Here is a 21,001-nt window from a genome sequence, read left to right as displayed (position 1 = left end):
ATTGAAACTTGAATTAAACGGTTGTACTCATGTAAACCAAGGGGAGAATGGAAAGCTGTAAATTTCTTATCCTCCTCATGTAAAGGAATGTTGTAGTACCCTGATGTTAAATCCATGGTACAAAATTAAGTATTCTCCCCCAACGCCACTAGAACATCTGCTTGGTGAGGGAGAGGATGTGGAGGATGTCCTTCACCTTACGGGCGTTAAAATCACCGTTTTTTTTCCAAACTAACACTAACGGTGACGCAAACTCACTGGACGATTTCCTGATTATTTCCATCTGAACCATCTCACCGATCATTTCCCTCAACTTTTGAGAATGAGCCAGGAAAACTCTGCAATACGGTAACCGGAAAGGTTTGTCATCGGTCAACCGAATGTGGTGACAGAACCCCTTTGCTTCACCACAATCCAATGAGTTGCCTCTCCAAAAAGGTGACACCTCACAGTCATTTAAGTTCTTTTAGGCCCAGCTCATCCAAACCAATGTCATTGAAGTGCTTAACACCAGACATTGAGCTCTCCGCTGATAAACTACCACAAGAACTACCACTGTTTATAGCTATGTTCTGGAAATCTCTATGTCCTTTCACATGATCAAAATCTTCCAAAGCAATGCATGCGTAGACATCAGCCAATTTCGCAATTTTGCGCAGCACAATTTCTGAGTTCGTCGGATTTATAATTTTCACCAGGAGCCAACCATTGCCCCATAAGGGAGAGATTATCGATAAACACATTATGGTGGATGCAGTGAGAGGTGCTAGGTTCAATTACAACTGTGCTGCCCACTGAGAGTTTCAGCCCTGGTGGCAGCTGACCCCAGACAAGGTGTTCACTCATTGGCTGCAAAACCACAGCAGACTTAGACTTTAAAGTACCAACCTTGTCTGGGATAGTACTACCCCTCCACCTCTCCATGCTTGAAAGCATACACAGAAACTGACAGTCTTCACTCTGATTTGATTGGTCTGGTTTATCTAGAACTCTCCAAAATCCCTCGTTGGATTTCATCACTCTGATCAGAGGTTTCAACACATTAGTACCGATGATAAGCTGGTGCACCTGTCCACTCACAATAAGGACTGGGACACTAAAACTGAATTCATACATCTCCAGTTGCAGATCACACATACCTGCAGGACTAGTCTGCTTCCCACTGCACCCAACCAGGACAATGTCTAACGTCGAAACAACTCCTGAACCAGGACTCCAGCTTCTCTCAGTTGAGGTACCACACTGGCACTCAAAGTCCCCATAGAGCCACTGTCCAGCATTCCCTTAACACAAACTTTGTCCTGCACCAAAACACTGGTATAAAACAGAATGTCATTCTGATTGATTGAATAGTATTTTGAAAAGTCACAGTTTTATCTTCGCTTACACTCTCACAATAAAATGAATAAACCGATTCACCGTCAGTCCAAGGACAAACTATCATTTTGCCCCACATTGCCCTCCCCCCAATGGAGGATCTCTAGTTTCCCTGAGGCGCGACATCATCTTGTCTGCCAGCATTTTCCCTGGGCATGATTTTCTTACAATTAAAGCTCATATGTCCAGAAGAAAAACACTTAAAGTCAAGATTATACATCCTGCAGTGAGTAGTAATACTGTGATCCTTGCTGGTACAAACTTTACATTCCTGGCTCTGAATAAGTAGGTCTTCAACCGCCGCTTGAAAATAGCCAGTGACTCAGCTGTCCGGACCTCTAGGGCAAGTTCATTCCACCACCTTGGTGCCAGAACAGAGAAGAGTCTTGTAGTATACTTGCCTCTTACCCTGAGAGATGGTGGGACCAGTCGAGCAGTGCTGGTAGATCGGAGGGTGCGGGGTGCAGTGCGAGGAGTGATGAGGGCTTTGAGGTAAGAGGGAGCTGGTCCATTTTTGGCTTTGTAGGCCAGCATCAGTATTTTGAATCTGATGCGTGCAGCTACCGGAAGCAGTGGAGGGATCGCAGCAGCGGGGTGGTATGCGAGAACTTTGGAAGGTTGAAAACAAGCCAGGCAGCTGCATTTTGGATCATTTGCAGAGGACGGATTACATTCATAGGTAGACCTGCCAGCAGTGTGTTGCAGTAATCCAGTCTAGAAATGACAAGAGACTGAACAAGTACCTGAGCAGCCTGTGTGGACAAAAATGGCCGAATCCTTCTAACGTTGTAGAGAAGAAACCGACCTGAGCGAGTCACATTAGCAACATAAGAGGAAAAGGACAGTTGATTGTCGATGGTTACCCCAAGGTTGCGAGCTGTGGCTGAAGGGGAGATCAGATCGTTGTGCAAGGATATAGCAAGATCATGACCTGGGGATGAATCACCTGGGATGAACAGCAGTTCAGTTTTGCTAGGATTAAACTGATGAGTAGTCATCCATGATGAAATTTCTGCCAGACATGCTGAGATCGGATCAGAAGCTGAGGTATCTGAGGGTGGGAAAGAGAAGATAAGTTGTATATCATCAGCATAGCAGTGGTAAGAGAACCCATGTGAGGAAAGTACTTCACCAAGAGAGTGAGTGTACAGGGAGAAAAGAAGAAGACCAAGTACTGAGCCCTGTGGGATGCCAGTGGAGGGTCACTCCCCTCCATGTTACCTGATGGATAAGAGAGGGTGGATAAGAGAGTCTTGTGGTTGACCATATCAACCTCTGCTGAAAGGTCAAGGATAAGGACAGATGACAGTTTGGCTGATCTAGCAGCATGTAGTTTCTCAGAGACATCCAAAAGGGCTGTCTCTGTGGAATGAGCTGCTTTAAAGCCAGACTGGTTGGGATCTTGGAGGTTGTTCTGTGAGAGACACCCAACCCACTTTGTTACTTTCTGTTCCCTAAGCATCCCATCTAATCTCTCTTGGACCTCAGAAGCTGTCCACGACTGTGTACGTTTGCTTTTGAACACAATAGACAGTTCCTTATCAGGGCAATGTCGAATAAACATTACAGCCAGTTCTCTGCTTCGATTTTCCAAGGCTCTGCCCTCCTCTCTACGGCTTCGCTCAGCCACCTGAGCTGCTTTGTTCAACCTTAACCAATAATCCAGAGGGCTCTCATTGGAGTAAGGTTTCACAGAATAGAAATTGGCTAAAGGCATTCCTGAAAAACTGGAATCAATAAAATGTTGTCTCAATACTGTGAACACAGCATCTACAGTTGGAGTAACCATTCTGTTGCTCAGCCAGACCTTTATAGTACTTTACAGTTTTCTCAGATTTCAGTACTAAGTTTAACTTAGAAGCATTGATAATGGTTGCATTCCGTATCTTAGTATCTTAGGCTGCAACAAACTGTCCCTGATAGCATCAACAATTTCACATCCAATTTGTTTGATGGGGTTACTTTTGTCATTTGAGAGTCCTGATTCATTTTTTGGTACACTCTGGGTTGCCAGGTTTTGTTATTGAACTACTAGCTTATGTCAGGTCTAGCATCTAACAATCTCAGCATTTCACCACTCCCAGTGCTTGTATACTTAGGACCCATAAACTGAAAACCTCTGTCAGGTGTGGTTAGTAGAGCACCCCTTCCTCTACCAGCTATCATGCTGTGTTCAAATGTGAACCTTTCATCCTTTTCATCTGTCATAACTAATTTCCTCAATTTTCATAAACACAAAAAATAAATTTGATCTGAAATCAAAAGTCCTTTTTTTCCGAAACAATTGTCCTTTCAAAAGATAAATAACCAAACCAGTCCAAACGAGCCGTTCCAGTCACGCAAATCAAGAATGATGTCACCACAATCCCAGGAAAGACAGTCACACTTTCAGCATCCCAGGCAGTCAGCTACCAGCAAACCAAATGGACAGGTCATGGCACCATTTTATAGTGTGTTTTCTTCTGCATTCAGTATGTTTGTAATAAAAGAGACTTCACACAATGATGCAGCTGTCAAATGGTTTACTTTCCACTTCTCAGGTTCTCTGTATACAAGTATAACAGACACCATCAGGTAGTAACAGGATAACATCTGATCTAGAAGTGCCTTTCATCGCAATGAAATCCCGCTAAACAGAGCGTGCACCAGAAATTACATTAGCTCCACCGTCGCACTTACACATGACTCACACTGTAAAAAATGTCTGTGAAATTAACTGCGAATTTGTGTAAAACCACCACATCAAATTTTTGTAGTCAAAATCAAATAGTCATTTGTTTCATAGCCTAGGTGTTCATCAGTCATTTGTTATATTAAATTGCAAATAAAAGAAAAAAAAATTCTGTTGTTTTTCCATTTAGTTATATTTATATAACTAAACTATATATATATAACTATATAATGTCTTAAGGAAATTTTATATGTAACAGTAATGATTTCTCATAAAAATTTACATTCCCACGTAAATTCACGTCGTGTAGGAATTTAAATTGATGAACTCTGCCTCGTCTAATCAGCATTAGACCTGATTCCTGATCATGGCGGGAGCAGCCATCTTGAAGCAGTTAAAAAGCCGTTATTGAGAGCACGCTAATCAGCCTATTATTCTATTTTTAATACTCTGAAATCTTTTCATATTTGCTAGAATGGTCTCCCACCTTGTTTAGGCCATGACATTTTTGAGGGTGTCCTAGCCTATGATATTGCATTGTACTTGAAGTATTTCATTAAAAATAGGCAATGGCTTACATATTCAATTTTGAACAGATGCATCAAGCAGTTTAAATGGTCAGAGATGCCCAAGCTTTCCGGAGAAAGAATACTTGGAATCAAGAAAGTCTTTATTTCCGCAGTGTCCACTAAAACCAAAACATCACTTTTTGAGGCACTACCCAGCACTAATTTTTAAATTTGTCCCTTTGATTAGATTGTGGAAAATGCGATTCAAAAGCAAACACAGCTACTTCAAGAGATGTGCCAGGCATTTGAAAAACTTCAAAAACATCTGCCTAACATTATCTGAAAGACACCAGATGTTTCAAACATATCTTTCAGCCAGCCATATTTTACCAGGGTGCAATGTCTTAGAAGTAATGACTTGGTGTATTTTTATCCATTATCATCATAGATTGTTAATGGGCACCAATTTATTCCACTGAAACACAGTGTGCTGTCAGAATAAAAAATGTTTTGTGCAAAATGGTAAGAAAACAATACTAAAATGCTATTGTATGCTTAATAAAATGTGAACATATGCAGGACTGTGCAAAAGTCTTACTACTTTAACCTACCAAAAATGATTTTGAGCCAGTTAATATATTTTGCTGTAGTGTATCGGTAGGAAATATCAGTTTACATTTCCAAACATTTCTCTGAACAAATTTTGATAATCCAGTGAAACTTTTTTATGAACAGAGTCTGGCATCAGGTGCTCCACAAAAAGATGTGAACTCGCCTTCAGCTAGTTCATCTGCAATTATATGAAGAAACAGATAAAAACTTTGTCTCTTTTTCTGTTTCTTTGTGCAATCGTAGATGGACTCAATTATGTACAATCAGATCTCTTTGTGGAGCATAAGATTCTGTGACTTTTTGTGCATACAAAAATCTTACTGGATTATTAATGTCAAAAGAAACGTTTGGAAATTTAACCTGAGTGAAATTTTAAATTTCCTACTGACACTACACAAAATATATAAATAAATGGCTTAAAACAGTTTTGGGTGAAAATACTAAGGTGCCTTAAACTTTTGCACTATTGCATATTGAAATATTAACACGTTTTTTTTTTGTACTTTTAGATGTGTAGTTAGATAAATCTGCATACATATTTTATTCTCAAAATTGAAGACGAACACTTTGAACACTTAAAACTACTAGTGCCCAAATGTGCTTGCCTAAAACTTTTAAAAGGTAATCAATATAAAAACATTTACATTGTGTTATTGATGATTCTTTTTTGTGTGTTTTTTGCAAGCCATACTCTTGAAACCAGCAGCTCATCTGTTGGTTCATCACTATTATATCCCACAACCTTGCAGTCTTTTTCACCTAGTAGTAGTAATTTGTTGATCTACCTATTATATATATATATTTCTTTACTTTTTTCTCTCTTCTGTTTCTATACTTCTTAAATGCTGTTTGAGACAATGGGAATTGTTAAAATAATTTTAATTCAGTCTGAAACATATTGTAATGTTGCTACAAACTGTTTTGTACAGTGTTTTTTTTTGTACTACAAGATGTTTTTGCACATCACATTTAAATGTTGCTATATATTGCAACTGTTATACAGTGGTGTGAAAAAGTGTTTGCCCCTTTTGATTTTAAATTCATTTGCACATTTTTCACACTTTAATGTTTCAGATCATCAAACAAATTTAAATATTGGTCAAAGATAACCCAAGTAAACACAACATGCAGTTTTTAAATGAAGGTTTTTATTATTAAGGGAAAACAATATCCAAACCCACATGGCCCTGTGTGAAAAGTGTTTCTGGTGTAAATGTAACACCACATTTCAGAAAAAGAACATAAGACCAACAATCTGTTCGTGACCTGAATCTGTCATGATTCAAAACACACCAGCAAGTCCACCTCTGAATGGCTGAAGAAAAACAAAATGAAGACTTGAGTGGCCTAGTCAAAGTCCTGACCTGAATCCTATTGAGATGCTGTGGCATGACCTTAAAAAGATGGTGCATGCTTGAAAACCCTCCAATGTGGCTGAATTACAACAATTCTGCAAAGATGAGTGGACCAAAATTCCTCCACAGCAGTATAACAGACTCCTTGCAAGTCATTGCAAATGCTTGATTACAGTTCTTGCTGCTAACGGTGGCTGAACCAGATTTCTAGTTTTAGGGGCAAGCACTTTTTCACAAAGGGTCTTCATTTAAAAACTGAAGGTTGTGTTTACTTGTGTTATCTTTGACTAATATTTACATTTTTTGAAGATCTGAAACAAAAAATACAAACCAGGAATGGGCAAACAATTTTTCACACCACTGTATGTCTACATATGTTTACAAAACAAATCATCATTTTTTGATGATGAACCACACTGTGCTACTTTACTGTAGTATATTTACATTTACATTATTTAGCAGACACCCTTATCCAGAGTAGTGGCAGCTTAGTGGACCTGGGGTTCGAACCCATGACCTTCCGATCAGTGGCCCAACACCTTAACCACTGAGCTACCACATCTCCAGTATTAGATATTCTGGGGTAGTATATCTGTCTTGTAGTGTGGTGTATTGTCTGTCTTGCACTGCTTGTGAGCAAGTATAAAATAATAAAGAAGGAGTGCCTGGCCATTGTAATTACATGCATTAGTTTTATTAGTATGCTGGATGCCTTTAAAAGACTGACCATCTCACTTATACTACATGCTGTGTGGTAATAACAGCAACTTTATGACTATGTATCTTGGAAAAGAAGTCAATGGCAAGTCTGCTCTACTGGTTTATTATATTTTAATCTTTTTTTTGTAAAGCTACAAACAGCTACTTCTTTATGTATGCCATGTGTAATACAGTGTCTTGCTGTCAATCTCTCTGATTATATTTCTGTTCTTAGTGCTACAAGTCCTTACCCTACAGGAGAGAGCTGTGCAGCGCAATTGCAGTGTGTGTGTGTATATGCACACATACCCCCTAAAAATGTAAAGCTCATAAATCAGTTAAACATAAAGTTTCATTTAAGCTATTCCCATCTCTTTGGTCTGACCCAACCCAAGTGTTACAGTCTGTACTGTGCAATGCATAATCCTTAAGATTTTTCAGACAATTACCAACATTTAAATTCATAGCTATGTGTTTTAAACTTGCCATTGCTTAAAATACTCAGGAATTGCTGGCTCAACTGCCAACATCTAAATACTTCTGATAAACCTTGGCATAGTACAGTGACTGCTGGGAGATTTATAGTAAAGAAGCAAAATGGACAAAAATGCTCAAAGTTCACTGTGCTGGCTATGCTATGGGTTTTGAATGAGTGTTTAGTATGTGTGTGCTGAAAGTCTCCACACCTTACAGCTCGCTGGTTAGCATTCCAACCTTACTGTGTAATCATGGGTCCATGCTGGCAGTGGCCTTCTCATAAACCAGTAAAACATATACAGAAAACCATAGAATGGATGTGTGCTACTACTTAGTCCTATAATCGATTTATAGTGTTAAAAACACTTATCTTTGGCTTTCTAAAGAATATGATAGAAAATTAGGTTAGGTGAATTAGAAAGGGACAAACTGGAGAAAAACATACAATTTTAAAGAACAACTTGTATAAGACTCAGTTTTCCATTCTCTCTTAAGAACACATTTTAAAGAATGAGCACATCAAAAATGCCACATTATCAGAGCAAGGCCAATAGTGACTTCAAAGACAGAAAACAATTTGGTCCTTAACCACCGACTACTAGTCTCATGGTATCTTAAGTCTGTAACCTACAGTAGTGAACCAGATTTATTGTATTCAATGAAAGAGATTTGAAAGCACATTTGTACGTCGATCTGGATAAGGTGCCAAATGCTGTGAATGTAAATGCAAATGATGAGAGAAACTGTGCAGTTTGGGTAAATCTGTGCCTATGATAGCCTCAGATTCCTCTACGTGTCTGATAAGACTGAACCCAATGTGGTCTTCTGCTCATTTATCCCATCCACCTTAAGGTTTTGTGCATGCTAAGATGCTTTTCTTTTGTTCATCATGGACATAAAAAATTGCTTAAGTTGAGTTCAGTTAAGATGATGTGTGTCAGGTCTTCAAGAAGAACAAAAGAAGAAAGGCACCAGGCCCAGACATCGTTTCACCAGCCTGTCTGAAAACCTGTGCTGATCACTGGCCCCCATCTTTACACAGCTATTCAACACATCACTGGAGCTGTGTGAAGTCCCCTCATGCTTCAAAAGCTCCACCATTATTCCTGTCCCAAAGAAATCCAAAATTACCGGACTTAATGACTACAGACCTGTGGCTCTAACTAATGTGGTCATGAAATCATTTGAAAGACTGGTTTTGGCTTATCTGAAGGACATCACTGGACCCTCTGTAGTTTGCCTACAGAGCAAACAGGTCTGTGAATGATGCAGTCAATATGGGACTGCATTATGTTCTGCAGCATCTGGACAGACCAGGGACTTATGTGAGGATCCTGTTTGTGGACTTCAGCTCTGCCTTTACGTTTGTGACGTGACATATGGCTAAGTACGGTGACCCATACTCAGAATTTGTTTTCTGCATTTAACCCATCCAAAGTGCACACACACAGCAGTGAACACACACACACACAAACCGTGAACACACACCCGGAGCAGTGGGCAGCCATTTTTATGCTGTGGTGCCCGGGGAGCAGTTGGGGGGTTTGGTGCCTTGCTCAAGGGCACCTCAGTCGTGGCCGGCCTGAGACTCGAACCCACAACCTTTGGGTTACGAATCAGACTCTCTAACCATTAGGCCACGACTGCCCCACCATCAACCCATCACTCCTCCAGCCCAAATTAACCCAGCTATCTGTGCCCTCCTCTGTCTGTCAGTGGATCACCAGCTTTCTGACAGACAGGCAGCAGCTAGTGCGACTGGGAAAACTAAAATCCAGCACCCGCACCATCAACACTGGCGCTCCTCAGGGTGTTGTCCTCTCTCCACTGCTCTTCTCTCTGTACACAAACGACTGCACCTCTAATGACCCCTCTGTCAAGCTTCTGAAGTTTGCAGACGACACCACACTGATTGGCCTCATTCAGGACGGTGACGAGTCTGCTTACAGACTGGAGGGTGAACGGCTGTCTGTCTGGTGCAGTCTTAACAACCTGGAGCTGAACATGCTGAAGACAGTGGAGATGATGGTGGACTTCAGGAGAAATTACTGTTTGGTTCAGCTCAGCTACCAATCTGACCTCAGGAGACCACAGAGGGTAGTCCGGACTGCTGAGCGAACCATTGGCACAACTCTCCCCACTCTTCAAGACCTGTACTTCTCCAGAGTGAGCAAAAGAGCAAAGAAAATCACTTTGGACCCCTCACATCCAGCACACTCCCTCCTCGAACTGTTGCCATCTGGCTATACGCTATAGAGCCCTGAGCATCAAAACGACCAGACATAGGAACAGTTTCTTCCCTCGGGCAATGCATCCAATGAACCCTTAACGTACACAGAACAAACCCTATTCTTACATTGTTTACACATACTTATTTGCACATTCATATTTCAATTTGCACATTTTTCCACTGTACATACAACTGTCTTTTTAATATACATGTTAATTTCTTATCATTGCCATTCTGTTTACACTGTGGAGCTCCTGTACTAGAACAAATTCCTCATATGTGAAAACATACTTGGCAATAAAGACCTTTCTGATTCTGATTCTGATATAAACATAAACAAAACTCTTGTAACCAAACTAAAGGTCAATGTATCCGTATGATTTTGTGCATTGTTCTGCTGCAACATGATTGGCTCATTGTATAAATGCATTAGGGCCAGTGTACAAATGATCTAGTTAAGGTGGATGGTGAATCAACATAAATAGAACAGGATACAATTAAAAATTATGATTTTACATTCAATGTCTTAGTACTTACATAACTTTTTGTCAAAAATGGAAGTTAGCTATACAGTAGAACAGGGATCAAGAGACTTGGACTTTGCTTAAAGGAAGCTCATTACTGACAGTACAAACTGACAGGAGGTTATTACTCAGATTTGATTTAAAGCCCTTTTAATGTTTGTGATTGAGTCTAGACCAAAATAAACATAATAATGTATAATGATTATTGTTTTCATTGATAAAGACTTCAATGCAGGTTGTACGTTGCTATGAATAAGGGTGTCTGCCAAATGCTGTAAATGTAAATGTTTTTGAATGCTGTTTCCTGTTTTCATGGTGTCAATAACAAGTGACAACCTCAAAGAAAAACACAAATTAAAGTTATGTTTAAGTTAAATTTAAAGTTTAATCGTAAAATTTAAATGCAGGATATTAACAATTTTACCTCGGAAACATTCAGTTATCTGAGATTTGCTATTTGTAACTATTAATGCTTTTTCTTCTTTTTTTTTTTTTTTTTTTTTTTTTACAGTTAACATTTTGTTTTATGTGCCAAACAATAATTTCAGTGAAGCAAAATTTTTTACTTTCCCATTTCAAGGTGCAAATAAAAAAGGACTCACCAATATACAAGGACGAGTCTTTTTTTCTCACATGGTCATCTATATAAGACACTCCCAGAGGCTGTACAGGTGTTGCCCCAATTCCCAGTAGCATTTGAGCACCAATAAGCAGCAGGTACATCATGTTTGTATTAGATTTGTTGCTGCATATGCCATCATCCTCCATATTTCTTCTTGTCACATTAGAGCACATGTCCCTTCCTGGCTCCTTCCTCCACAATTCAGTGTTTTTGTACTCATATTGGTTAGTGAGGAATTCAGGCAGTGCAGACAGCAGTGCACCCAATGCCATGACAATTCCACCACAGCCGATCAGACGTGGCCGATGAGCCCTAGCACCAAAGTAGCTGACGAACAGGATGAGCGCCAGGTTCCCAATCTCAAAGCTGCTGGCGATCACACCCACATCAGCACTCTGCAGGTTAAAACGGCGCTCCAATGTAGTTAGAACACTCACCTGTAATTTGCAACAAAAAAATATTATTTTTAAATTTGCACTAAAAAGAAAATCTAAACATATTCAAATATATAGGAAAATATAAAGACTTTTTTCCTGACACCTACCAGAAACTTTACTTCAAATCAGTTGTGAAATAATTGATAGTGGAAATTGCAAACAGTTATAAGTAATCGCTACTAAAATGTGTTTAAATGCCTTATTTACTTATATAGATTACATTATTAAACCTGAACATTGAAGAAATCAATCTAAGTTCAAATAAAATAAACATAGGTCATGAGATTTAAGTTTTTGCTACTCAAATGTATTTAGGATCACCAAGCTGCCACTGATGGATTTTTGATCAAGGCTTTACCCTTACTGTACAGTTGTATAAATAGATAATTGTACATTGTTTTGATTAGGGCATCTGCTGAATCACATAAATGTACATTTTAAATAAAAAACAAATCAAGTTAGGGTGTTTAATTTAATTTCAGTTCAATTAGTGCACCTTTGTAAAGGTCCACCTTCATAAAATTACTTGATGTGATGAAGTGCACTGTTGCAGTGAAGTAAGTTCAAATAAGTTCAAACAACATAAATTAGAACACGTTTGCTTTTTTGTTTTAAATCAATGATTTGCGTATGTTGTTTAATTATACTGACGGTTTTATGTTGAATTAACCTAACTAAGCTCATTTTAGTCCGTTGTCAATGGCAACAAACTGACATCGAGGCAGAGGACCTCAAAACCATAAAGATTTGTTCACAAGAAAAATTTCCTTCAATGTTTGCTGAGAAGTAGAATCACTTGATCTAAAATAATATACTATTCATAATTTAGAGGTCGCAGTAAAGGACTAATAAAGGATGTAATTTCCAAACGCTTTGTTGCAGTTCGATTACACTGACTTTCATCACCTGTCTAGTAACAATTTGTTGGAATCATTTCAATTAAAAAAATTATTTACATTTTTTTCACGTTTTTGATCACTGTTTGTTTGCACCACAGCATGTAAAATAAATGTTCGACTGTGCACATGTTAAATATTTGACCATTACAGAGACAAGGTAATTAATCGGAGTTGTTCATTAAATGGCTTTATTGTAAATGCAGAACAACTTTATCGACATTTCAGAAGTTTTCAAATTTATTTTGTGAGTAATGAATTACACAAACTTGTTTACATTTTAAAAAACTGTAACACACAAACGTGATAGATAATATCCCAAGTAAGATCTTGAAAAAGGCAGCCTCAAACTCATCCACATGGTGTTTGCCAAGCTAGTTAGTCACTGAATATATTTTAACATTACAATGTCATGCCTTATAACTTTACTGTAACTTAGTGATTTAATGTTCGTATATGTGTTTGCCCTGTGGGTAACTTTAAATTAATATAACATAAGCTTTTATACTTTGCAGGTTACAAGAAAATGCATGAAAATGGAAATGTGAAAATGTAAGTACTGCCAATTTGCTTGTGAAAAGAGGGTGCAGCTGTTGAAGCATTACAGACTTAAATATGGGATATGTTATACAAGATGCCAGCCTTTTCTATGTCTGCATCAAGAGTGCTTATGTACTTTTAAGACTTTCAACTTAAGACCTTAAAGTAAATTTATCATGTTTGCATACAATAACTCAGTAACAACAATCTGGGACAGTTTCAAATTAAGTTTCACTTAATTTTTGCCCACCTTCAGTGTAGACATCTCAAAGACCACCAAATGTCAAGGCTGTTGATTTAAAAGCAGTTTATTCTACTTTCAGTGGGGAATAATGAATATGAAAATGATTACACCATTATTGACACTCAGCAGGAGATGATTTCAGAAGAATTAGACCAGGATGATGTTAGTGCAGAACCCAGTGAGATGGAATGTCAAGATTTATCACAAAATTTGGAGCATAATTTAGCAGCTCATTTTTTAAAAATGCAAACAATCCTTTATATAAAAGAAACCTCTGTTCAAGAGGTAATTCAACAGCTTTGAAAAACAGTTAAAAAAATGTAAAAGAGGTTGTTGAGGCAGTGGCAGTAAACAATCTTGGGGAAAATCTTGTAGTCTATCAACCAGCAAATGTTTCCTCTTGTAATGCCCACAGAGCATGTAGTTAAGAATGAAAACTGTAGCATATGTCCCTCAACTACAGATTACAAAAACTGTTCAAGAACAAAGATATTTAGGATAAGGCCATGTCATGGCAAGAACAAAATCCACATGAATATAAGACTATTTAGAGATAGCTCAAGTTTTAGAGAAAATGTTCTTAATTGTAATGAATTCAAAATTGCTTTGGGCCTATACATTAATGGTTTTAAAGTGGCTAACCTTTTAAAGACATCTAAAAGGAAACATAAGATGTGTGCAGTTTACTGTGTTGTTCTGGGAAGTACAGGTCAACACTAAGCACTATTTTGTGTATTGTCTTGTAATTTTTTGTTTGCACTGTAATTTTGTCTTGCACTATCTTGTCTGTCTTGTCCTGCACTGTCTGCAACAGGTTGCACTTTATGTGACTACTTACTAAGTCCTTAGCTCTGTCTTTGTTTTATGTAGCACCATGGTCCTGAAGAAATGTTGTCTCATTTCACTGTGTACTGCAAGAGCTATATACGGTTGAAATGACAATAAATGCTTCTTGACTTGACACCTAGAGGTACGTAATACTACATTTCAACTCTGAGAGAAATGTTCACACAACATTCAGGTGCAAGAATCTTTGCAAGATCCAATTCTAAGTTTGGGAAAGAAGGAGCTGATAGGCAAAGTTTTAGCACTGCCCAATATCTCAAATTTATGTACTCTGTACATGTTAAGAGTCTGGCAAATGTTTACATCTGGCATAGTAATACAATACCTGAATACATATTATGAATGTTCAGAGTTTTGGAAATGTTTATGGATTATATAAAAAAATATATAAGGCAACATATAGTGCCTGTTCAGAGTTCAGATATAAGAATAAATATGTTGTGTATGTAGTAGAAAACAAAGCAGTCACTGCCAAGGTTAACTATAACTTTCTTTACTCAACTTCTTCACACACGGTTCTCTCTCTCTCTCCTCCATACATACGTATTCTGTTGAATAACATAGGTGCACAGTGCCACTAACTGGGCAGGAGGTGTATTGCACTATACCACATATCTTGTAAGAAATACAACTCTGTACTGTAGCACCAGAATATCAGTACTTCATTATCAATATATGTAAACTGAAACATGAAGCGTCTTTTCCTTAAGTAGCAAAAGTTATTAAAAATAGTAATCTCACGTGATCACATGGCAAGTATGTAACAAAATCTGCAGAAATGTAAGTCATAATATCACTAATGACCTAAACATGGAAGTAAATAACAGAATCCATAGGCATGTCAAATCTAGACTAGCATGTAACAGAAAGTCTAATCAGTATCACAATTCAATCTTATGACAAAATAGACTAGTAAATGAACTGTAGATACAATCTTCAGGGAACAGAGACAGAATAAACATGTTCACATCGCTTTATCTTTTTTTTTTTTTTTTAAATCACAGTCTCTGGACCACAGGGATTGCACAGTTTCAGGTGATTCAGAGGTGCTTGGTAGCAAACAAGCATCATCAGGCTGTGATGTAGGAACACTTGAATTGGTGGGGGGTGTAGGTGCAAGGTGGATGGCATTCCACACTGTTCCATCGGATAACAGGTAAGTAGCAGGACCTTTCTGGGCTACCACTATAAAAGGTTGGGTGAACATCATTTTGCAATGAACCCAGGCTTGCGGACGCAGACAGAAGATCCAACTAGGAAAGTGGATGGTCTTGCACTACGTCATTTGTCTGTATACCGTTTTGTTTTCTGTTGCTTCATCTGGATGTTCTGTTTCAAGTTTGTTTGCTCTGTAAGAGGCAATGTGGAGTGGAGACCTCTGATATGCAGCTTTGTATTGAGTGGTCTACCATGAAGTAGCTCGGCAGAAGACACTGAGGTCATGGCATGGGGAGTGGTTCTGTATGTGTGTATAAATACAGTGACAAAGGCTTTCAAAGGTTTACTTCTATTTCTATTTCCCCATTTGCTTGTGGGTAATACATGGAGCTGCGGCAATGCTTGACATCTCTGTCAGCAAGGAAGGATTCAAACTGAGCTAAAACAAACTGAGGGATATTGTCAGTGACCAGTTTGAGTGGGTTATCTTCTCTACTAAACACAGTGGCAAGAAAGTTCATAACAGTCATTGAGGTAATATCTGAGCTGAAGGCAATCTCAGGCCATCAGCTATAGTAGTCAATGAGATTTATTGCAAACCGGCAGTCAGGAGGTGCAGTTTGAATAGGTCCCACAATATCCACAGCTACCTTTTCCCAGGCTGCAGTCGGAGTAGACACAGGTTGTAGCACGGCAGCACGGGTGATGGCAGTTTTGTCATGCTGCAGGCAGGAAGAGCATGACTTAATGGCAGACTCAACCTGTGAATCTATGCCAGGCCACCAATACAAGTCTTGCAGTCTTTGTTTTGTGCGAACGATCCCTAGGTGTGTGGCATGAGCTAACTGAATGAGCTTTGATTACAGAGCTTGAGGTACAATCACACGATGAGTGCCACGAATTATGTAACTATCCTGCACAGCCAGTTCATTCTGGATACGAAAGTAAGGTGTGATGACAGGGTCTAGGTTTCTTGCACTCCAAGTCTCACCTTCTGTAGCACAGGGCATGCATCACAGGCTCTTGAGAGCTCTTCAGCAGTGACAGCTGCAAAGTCAGCTGACACAACAGCCACCATCTCCAGCTCAGGATCTTGATGTTCTCCTGTAATGGGAAGAGGCAATCCACTGTAACATTCTCTCACCCTGGTTTGTACTCAATGTTATAGTTAAAATACAACAGGCGAGCAGACCATCGGGCTATACTCATGCCTGCACATCCAAGGCCTTTGGTCGAGAGTAAGGTAGTCAGAGGGCTGTGGTCTGTTCTTAAACTTTTCCAGTCGCCCAGACACACGCTAAGGCTTTTTCAATTGTAGAGTACTTACGTTCGCACTCGGTCAGTGCTCTAGAGGCGAATGTAGCTGTCTGTTCTGTATGGCCCTGGATCTGTGTCAGAACAGCGCCAATACCGTAATCTGACATGTCAGTTATGATAACTGTCAGCAAGGAAGGATTGAACAAGGCAAAAGCAGGGCTTGTAGCTATGATGTCTTTAACTCAGGAGAAGTTTTTCTGAGCCTCCTCAGTCCAATGGAAAACAGTAGACTTTCGAAGTAGATCACAAAGACGTTCTACAAGTGTGGCATAATTGGGAATGAACTTTGAATACCATGAAGTCAGGCCAAGAAAAGAATGTAGTGACTGAGCATCATGAGGAGGGGGAGTTTGGGCCACAGCTTGAACATGGCCAGGGTCTGGTTGTAGGCCAGAGGCAGAAATGAGATGCCCAAGAAAGGACAACTCAGACATCCTGAAGTGGCATTTAGCTGTGTTCAGCTTTAATCCACTCTCTTGTAGGCAATAAAGAACGGCTTTCAGTCTCATGTCATGAAGTTCAGGCATCTCACTGTATACTATGATGTCATCTAGATAGCATTGCACACCTTTTTTATATACCAGAATCTGCCACATCATCCACTGGAAGGCACTAGGTGCTGAGGCCAAGCTGTATGGAACTCTTGTAAAACAAAAAAAGTCCGTCATGCTTTATAAACGCTGTAAGATCTCTGCTGCTTGGGTGTAACAGGACTTGATGGTAGGCATTTTCCAAATCAATTGTGGAGAACATAGTTGCACCACGGAGCTCAGTAAAGACTTCTTTGGTGTGTGGCAAAGGGTGACTATCACCACCACTCTGTTTGGCTCACGTAAATCCACACAAAGACGAATGCCACCAGTCTTTTTCTTCACGACCACCAGAGGAGACACCCAGGCAGACAAGTCAACTCTCTCTATGATGCCTTCTGCTTTGAGTCTTTACAACTTCTCTGAAACAGCATAACAAACAGCAAATAGCAGTCTGCAAAGTTTCTGCTGAACTGGGGGCACATCTGAATGCATTTTAACTTTGTGGGTAAATCCAGTAGCAATGCCTAAAGCCTCAGTGTTGTTGACAGCAGTTTGATCCTCTGCTGGTGAAGCAGGTGGTTCAATGTGTCCATCTTGAATTTGAAGGCGCAGAGCTGTGAAAAGATCCATTCTGAGCAAAGAAGTCCCATCACGGACAATGTAGAAGACTGTTTGCGTGCTATGGTTGCAGTATGTAAGAGTAAGGTGACGACATCCAAGGACAGGAATAGGTTTCTTCATGTAGGTCACTAGACGTACAGTAAGCTTTTTAAGGGGCATATGCAGGAACGTCTGGCGGTAAACATGCTCTGGAAGAATGGAAACTGCTGAACCTGTGTCTACAAGCAAATCTGTGGTAAGTAACTGTCCAGCTTTTACATGAAGAGACACAGTACAGGTAAGACGTTTTGTCTTATCGCTTTCGCTTCAGCCACTGCAGTTTCAATTTGGGACACAATTGTAATTGTAATAGCTTTCTGCAGTGTGAGAGTCTCTAATACAAGTCTGCGTGTGATGCTTTACAAGCCTTTTTGTTCCGAAAGTGAACATGATTGCCTAGAGGAATAAATTTTGTCAGCATGCACAGAGGCATGGCGAATCTACTATTCAATATGTTTTCAAGCTATTTTCTCTATAATCTGATCCCTAATCATGTCATCAGCGAGAGCGCCAAAATTACAGTTCAGAAGCAAATCCCGTAATGCAGCAACATATTGAATAGTAGATTCGCCATGCCTCTGCGCATGCTGACAAAATTTATTCAATTCAATAGGCAATCATGATCGCTTGAAAAAAGGCTTGTAAAGCATCACACGCAGACTTGTAAGATGTACCGACATCCGGAAGTGTAAGAAAAAAATCCGCTGGCCTTCTGTGCCCAAACAATGAAGCAGCAGCGCAAGCTTTTTCTTGTCTGGCATCTTGTTAACAGTGAGTGCCAGTAAGTAATTTTTCAAACATTTGTATCCAAGACTTTGTCGGCTCACTAGGAACATTGTCGGTTCACTAGGAGTGTCCAGGATAGCTGGGGGTTGTGAAATCCCAAGAAAAGCGATTCCTCTTTGCCAATATGTTGTGTATGTAGTAGAAAACAAAGCAGTCACAGCCAAGATTAACTATAACTTTCATTACTCAACTTCTTCACACACGGTTCTCTCTCTCCCATACATATGTATTCTGTTGAATAACATAGGTGCATAGTGCCACTAACTGGACAGGAGGTGTATTGCACTATACCACAAAATACTGGGCCGATTCTGTCAAGAAGAGATAGGGTAGGTTCCAGACAAACAAAAACCCCAGCATGTCGGTACACTGTGAGGTTAGGGTTAGGCAGCCCCACCAACCGACTATCCTGCACAGGGCTAACAACCCACCCAGGAGAAACCTCTTTTGTTATGAAATCGATCAGAGAACTGGACTGCTCAACACGGTAACGGACACCGACTAATGAGTACCTTCGTCATAGGACCCGAGTCACCACATGGAATGTCCAGATACTCCTTCGCCCTGGAGCTGCCACCCTGCTGTCCCGAGAGCTCTGCTGCTATAACATCTCCTTGGTAGGGCTCTGTAAAGTTCGATGGCACAGCAATGGCGAAATAACAGCAGGCAATACTCAGCATATATCAAAACACTCAGCACGATGAGAGGAACTGACGTCACGTGCAAGCACATTCACATTTTCTTTAGGAAATGTCCCGTTCTAGTTATTATTCTTCTTCTTCGGCACGTAACTTATCCCGCAGCTTTTGCCCTAGACCCATAAATGAGGTGTCAAATCGACCGGCTCATTGAGGAGAGGTGTGCTATCTATTTTGTAAGCGATCAGAATTCCAGAATTCCCAGTATGGAAGTTCAAAGGGGTGTTTTTTCCCCATAGACTTGAATGGGGAATCTCTCTGTAGATGTGCTAACATCCAAAAGAGGGCAGCAGACACCAGTGAATCTGTCAGATCACACACCGTTGGAAGTACAGAACTAGGACGGAAGTACATTTTTCTGTCAGAAACGCGTTTTGGATTAAAGCGTTTTGGACTAAAAGGCTTACATATTCCAGTTCCTTAGACTCTTGGGGATTTTTTACAAGCATTTGTTTTGGAAAATATTACCCCAGTGAAGAAAGGTAAGCGCCGCCAATTTCCGGTGACTATCAACTTCGATTAAATTAGTATGATGGCTATAAATCATATTATGCTTTGTGTGTGGGCTTAATAAAATCCCGAGAGTCTAAGCTTTCAAACACTATAACATTTAACCGTGTATTTAATGCTTAAACCTAGTGCTGGGGTGACTTGGACAGCACGGCGGTCACATATGTTGTTGTTTCTGCCATTTGTATAACGTTTTGTTGTTTTCGATTATCAGTGTCGTTTTTATAAGTTTTTATTTCACTTTAAACTAATGCCCTTTTAAGAACATCAACGGCTCTTTTAAGAGCCACCCATTAATTAAAATTAAGCGCATTTTTTCTTTGTCTCCTCACATTACATAATTTTTTTTTTTTACATGATATGACACGTATATCACAAAAAATGATAAGAATGTCTTTAATATAATAAAGCTTAGGTACTATTAGACGCGCCATTCTTCACATTAGTGAATTAATACATAAAACCGCAAAGGCTTTCTTGTGTTCCTAGATGGCGTAGTGGATAGCGAATCCGTTTAGCATGCAGAGATTCAGGGTTCGAATCCACTGTCAGACAGTTTTTTTTTTTCTAAAACTTTATAATAAAGGTTCATTAGTTGACATTAGTTACCACATTACTTAACATGAACTAATAATGAACTGCACTTCTACAGCATTTATTCATTTTGTTCATGTTAATTTCAACATTTACTAATACATTATTAACACCGTGTTAACATTACTTAATATACTGTGAACTAACATGAACAAAGAATAAACTTTATTTTAACAAAGATTACTAAATACAATAATTTATTACTCATGGTCAGTAAATGTTAGTTAATACATTACATTTGAACTAATGATCCTTATTGTAATGTGATTATATTTTTTCCCAGTAGTTAATATATTGTGAACTAACATGAACAAAGAATAAACTTTATTTTAACAAAGATTACTAAATACAATAATTTATTGCTCATGGTTAGTAAATGATAGTTAATACATTACATTTGAACTAATGATCCTTATTGTAACGTGATTATATTTTTTCCCAGTAAAATCACTGATTGATGCTTTAGTTCAAGATCTTCATGGCGCTTGTTTCAGGAAAAGATAAATGGATTTTCAGGTGTGCTCTTTTGTTGCAGGTGAGAAACTAGTCTGCAAATATAACCATAGTAACTGTGCAGCCATACCCTAGCAACCATGTAGTGCACCTTACGAACCATATTGCAATATAAAGAAGCCATATCTAAGTTACACAACATAAAACACTCAGCACGATGAGGGGAACTGATGTCACGTGCAAGCACATTCAC

General features: G+C 39.2%; 1 protein-coding gene across 4 annotated transcripts in view; it reads right to left on the bottom strand.

The window, feature by feature from the left end:
* slco3a1a (solute carrier organic anion transporter family member 3A1a) overlaps window positions 1-21,001 on the bottom strand; it is a 91,411-nt gene that overhangs the window by 44,199 nt on the left and 26,211 nt on the right. Inside the window, exons 1-3 of one of the 4 annotated variants that reach the window (XM_047822269.1) lie at window positions 16,525-18,001; window positions 16,189-16,301; window positions 11,057-11,513 (exon numbers count right to left, since the gene is read on the bottom strand). In XM_047822269.1, coding sequence (XP_047678225.1) covers window positions 11,057-11,513; window positions 16,189-16,301; window positions 16,525-16,621 — 667 coding nt within the window. In that variant the 5' untranslated portion in view covers window positions 16,622-18,001. Of the gene's footprint in view, window positions 1-11,056; window positions 11,514-16,188; window positions 16,302-16,524; window positions 18,002-19,005; window positions 19,119-21,001 lie in introns of those variants that run through there. The other 3 variants (XM_047822270.1, XM_027161782.2, XM_027161784.2) reach the window with 3 other exon arrangements.

Source organism: Tachysurus fulvidraco, chromosome 13 (genome assembly GCF_022655615.1).
Source record: "Tachysurus fulvidraco isolate hzauxx_2018 chromosome 13, HZAU_PFXX_2.0, whole genome shotgun sequence".
Lineage (NCBI taxonomy): Eukaryota > Metazoa > Chordata > Actinopteri > Siluriformes > Bagridae > Tachysurus > Tachysurus fulvidraco.
Note: the sequence above shows the minus strand (reverse complement) of the source record. Positions and strands in the feature narration are given on the sequence as shown.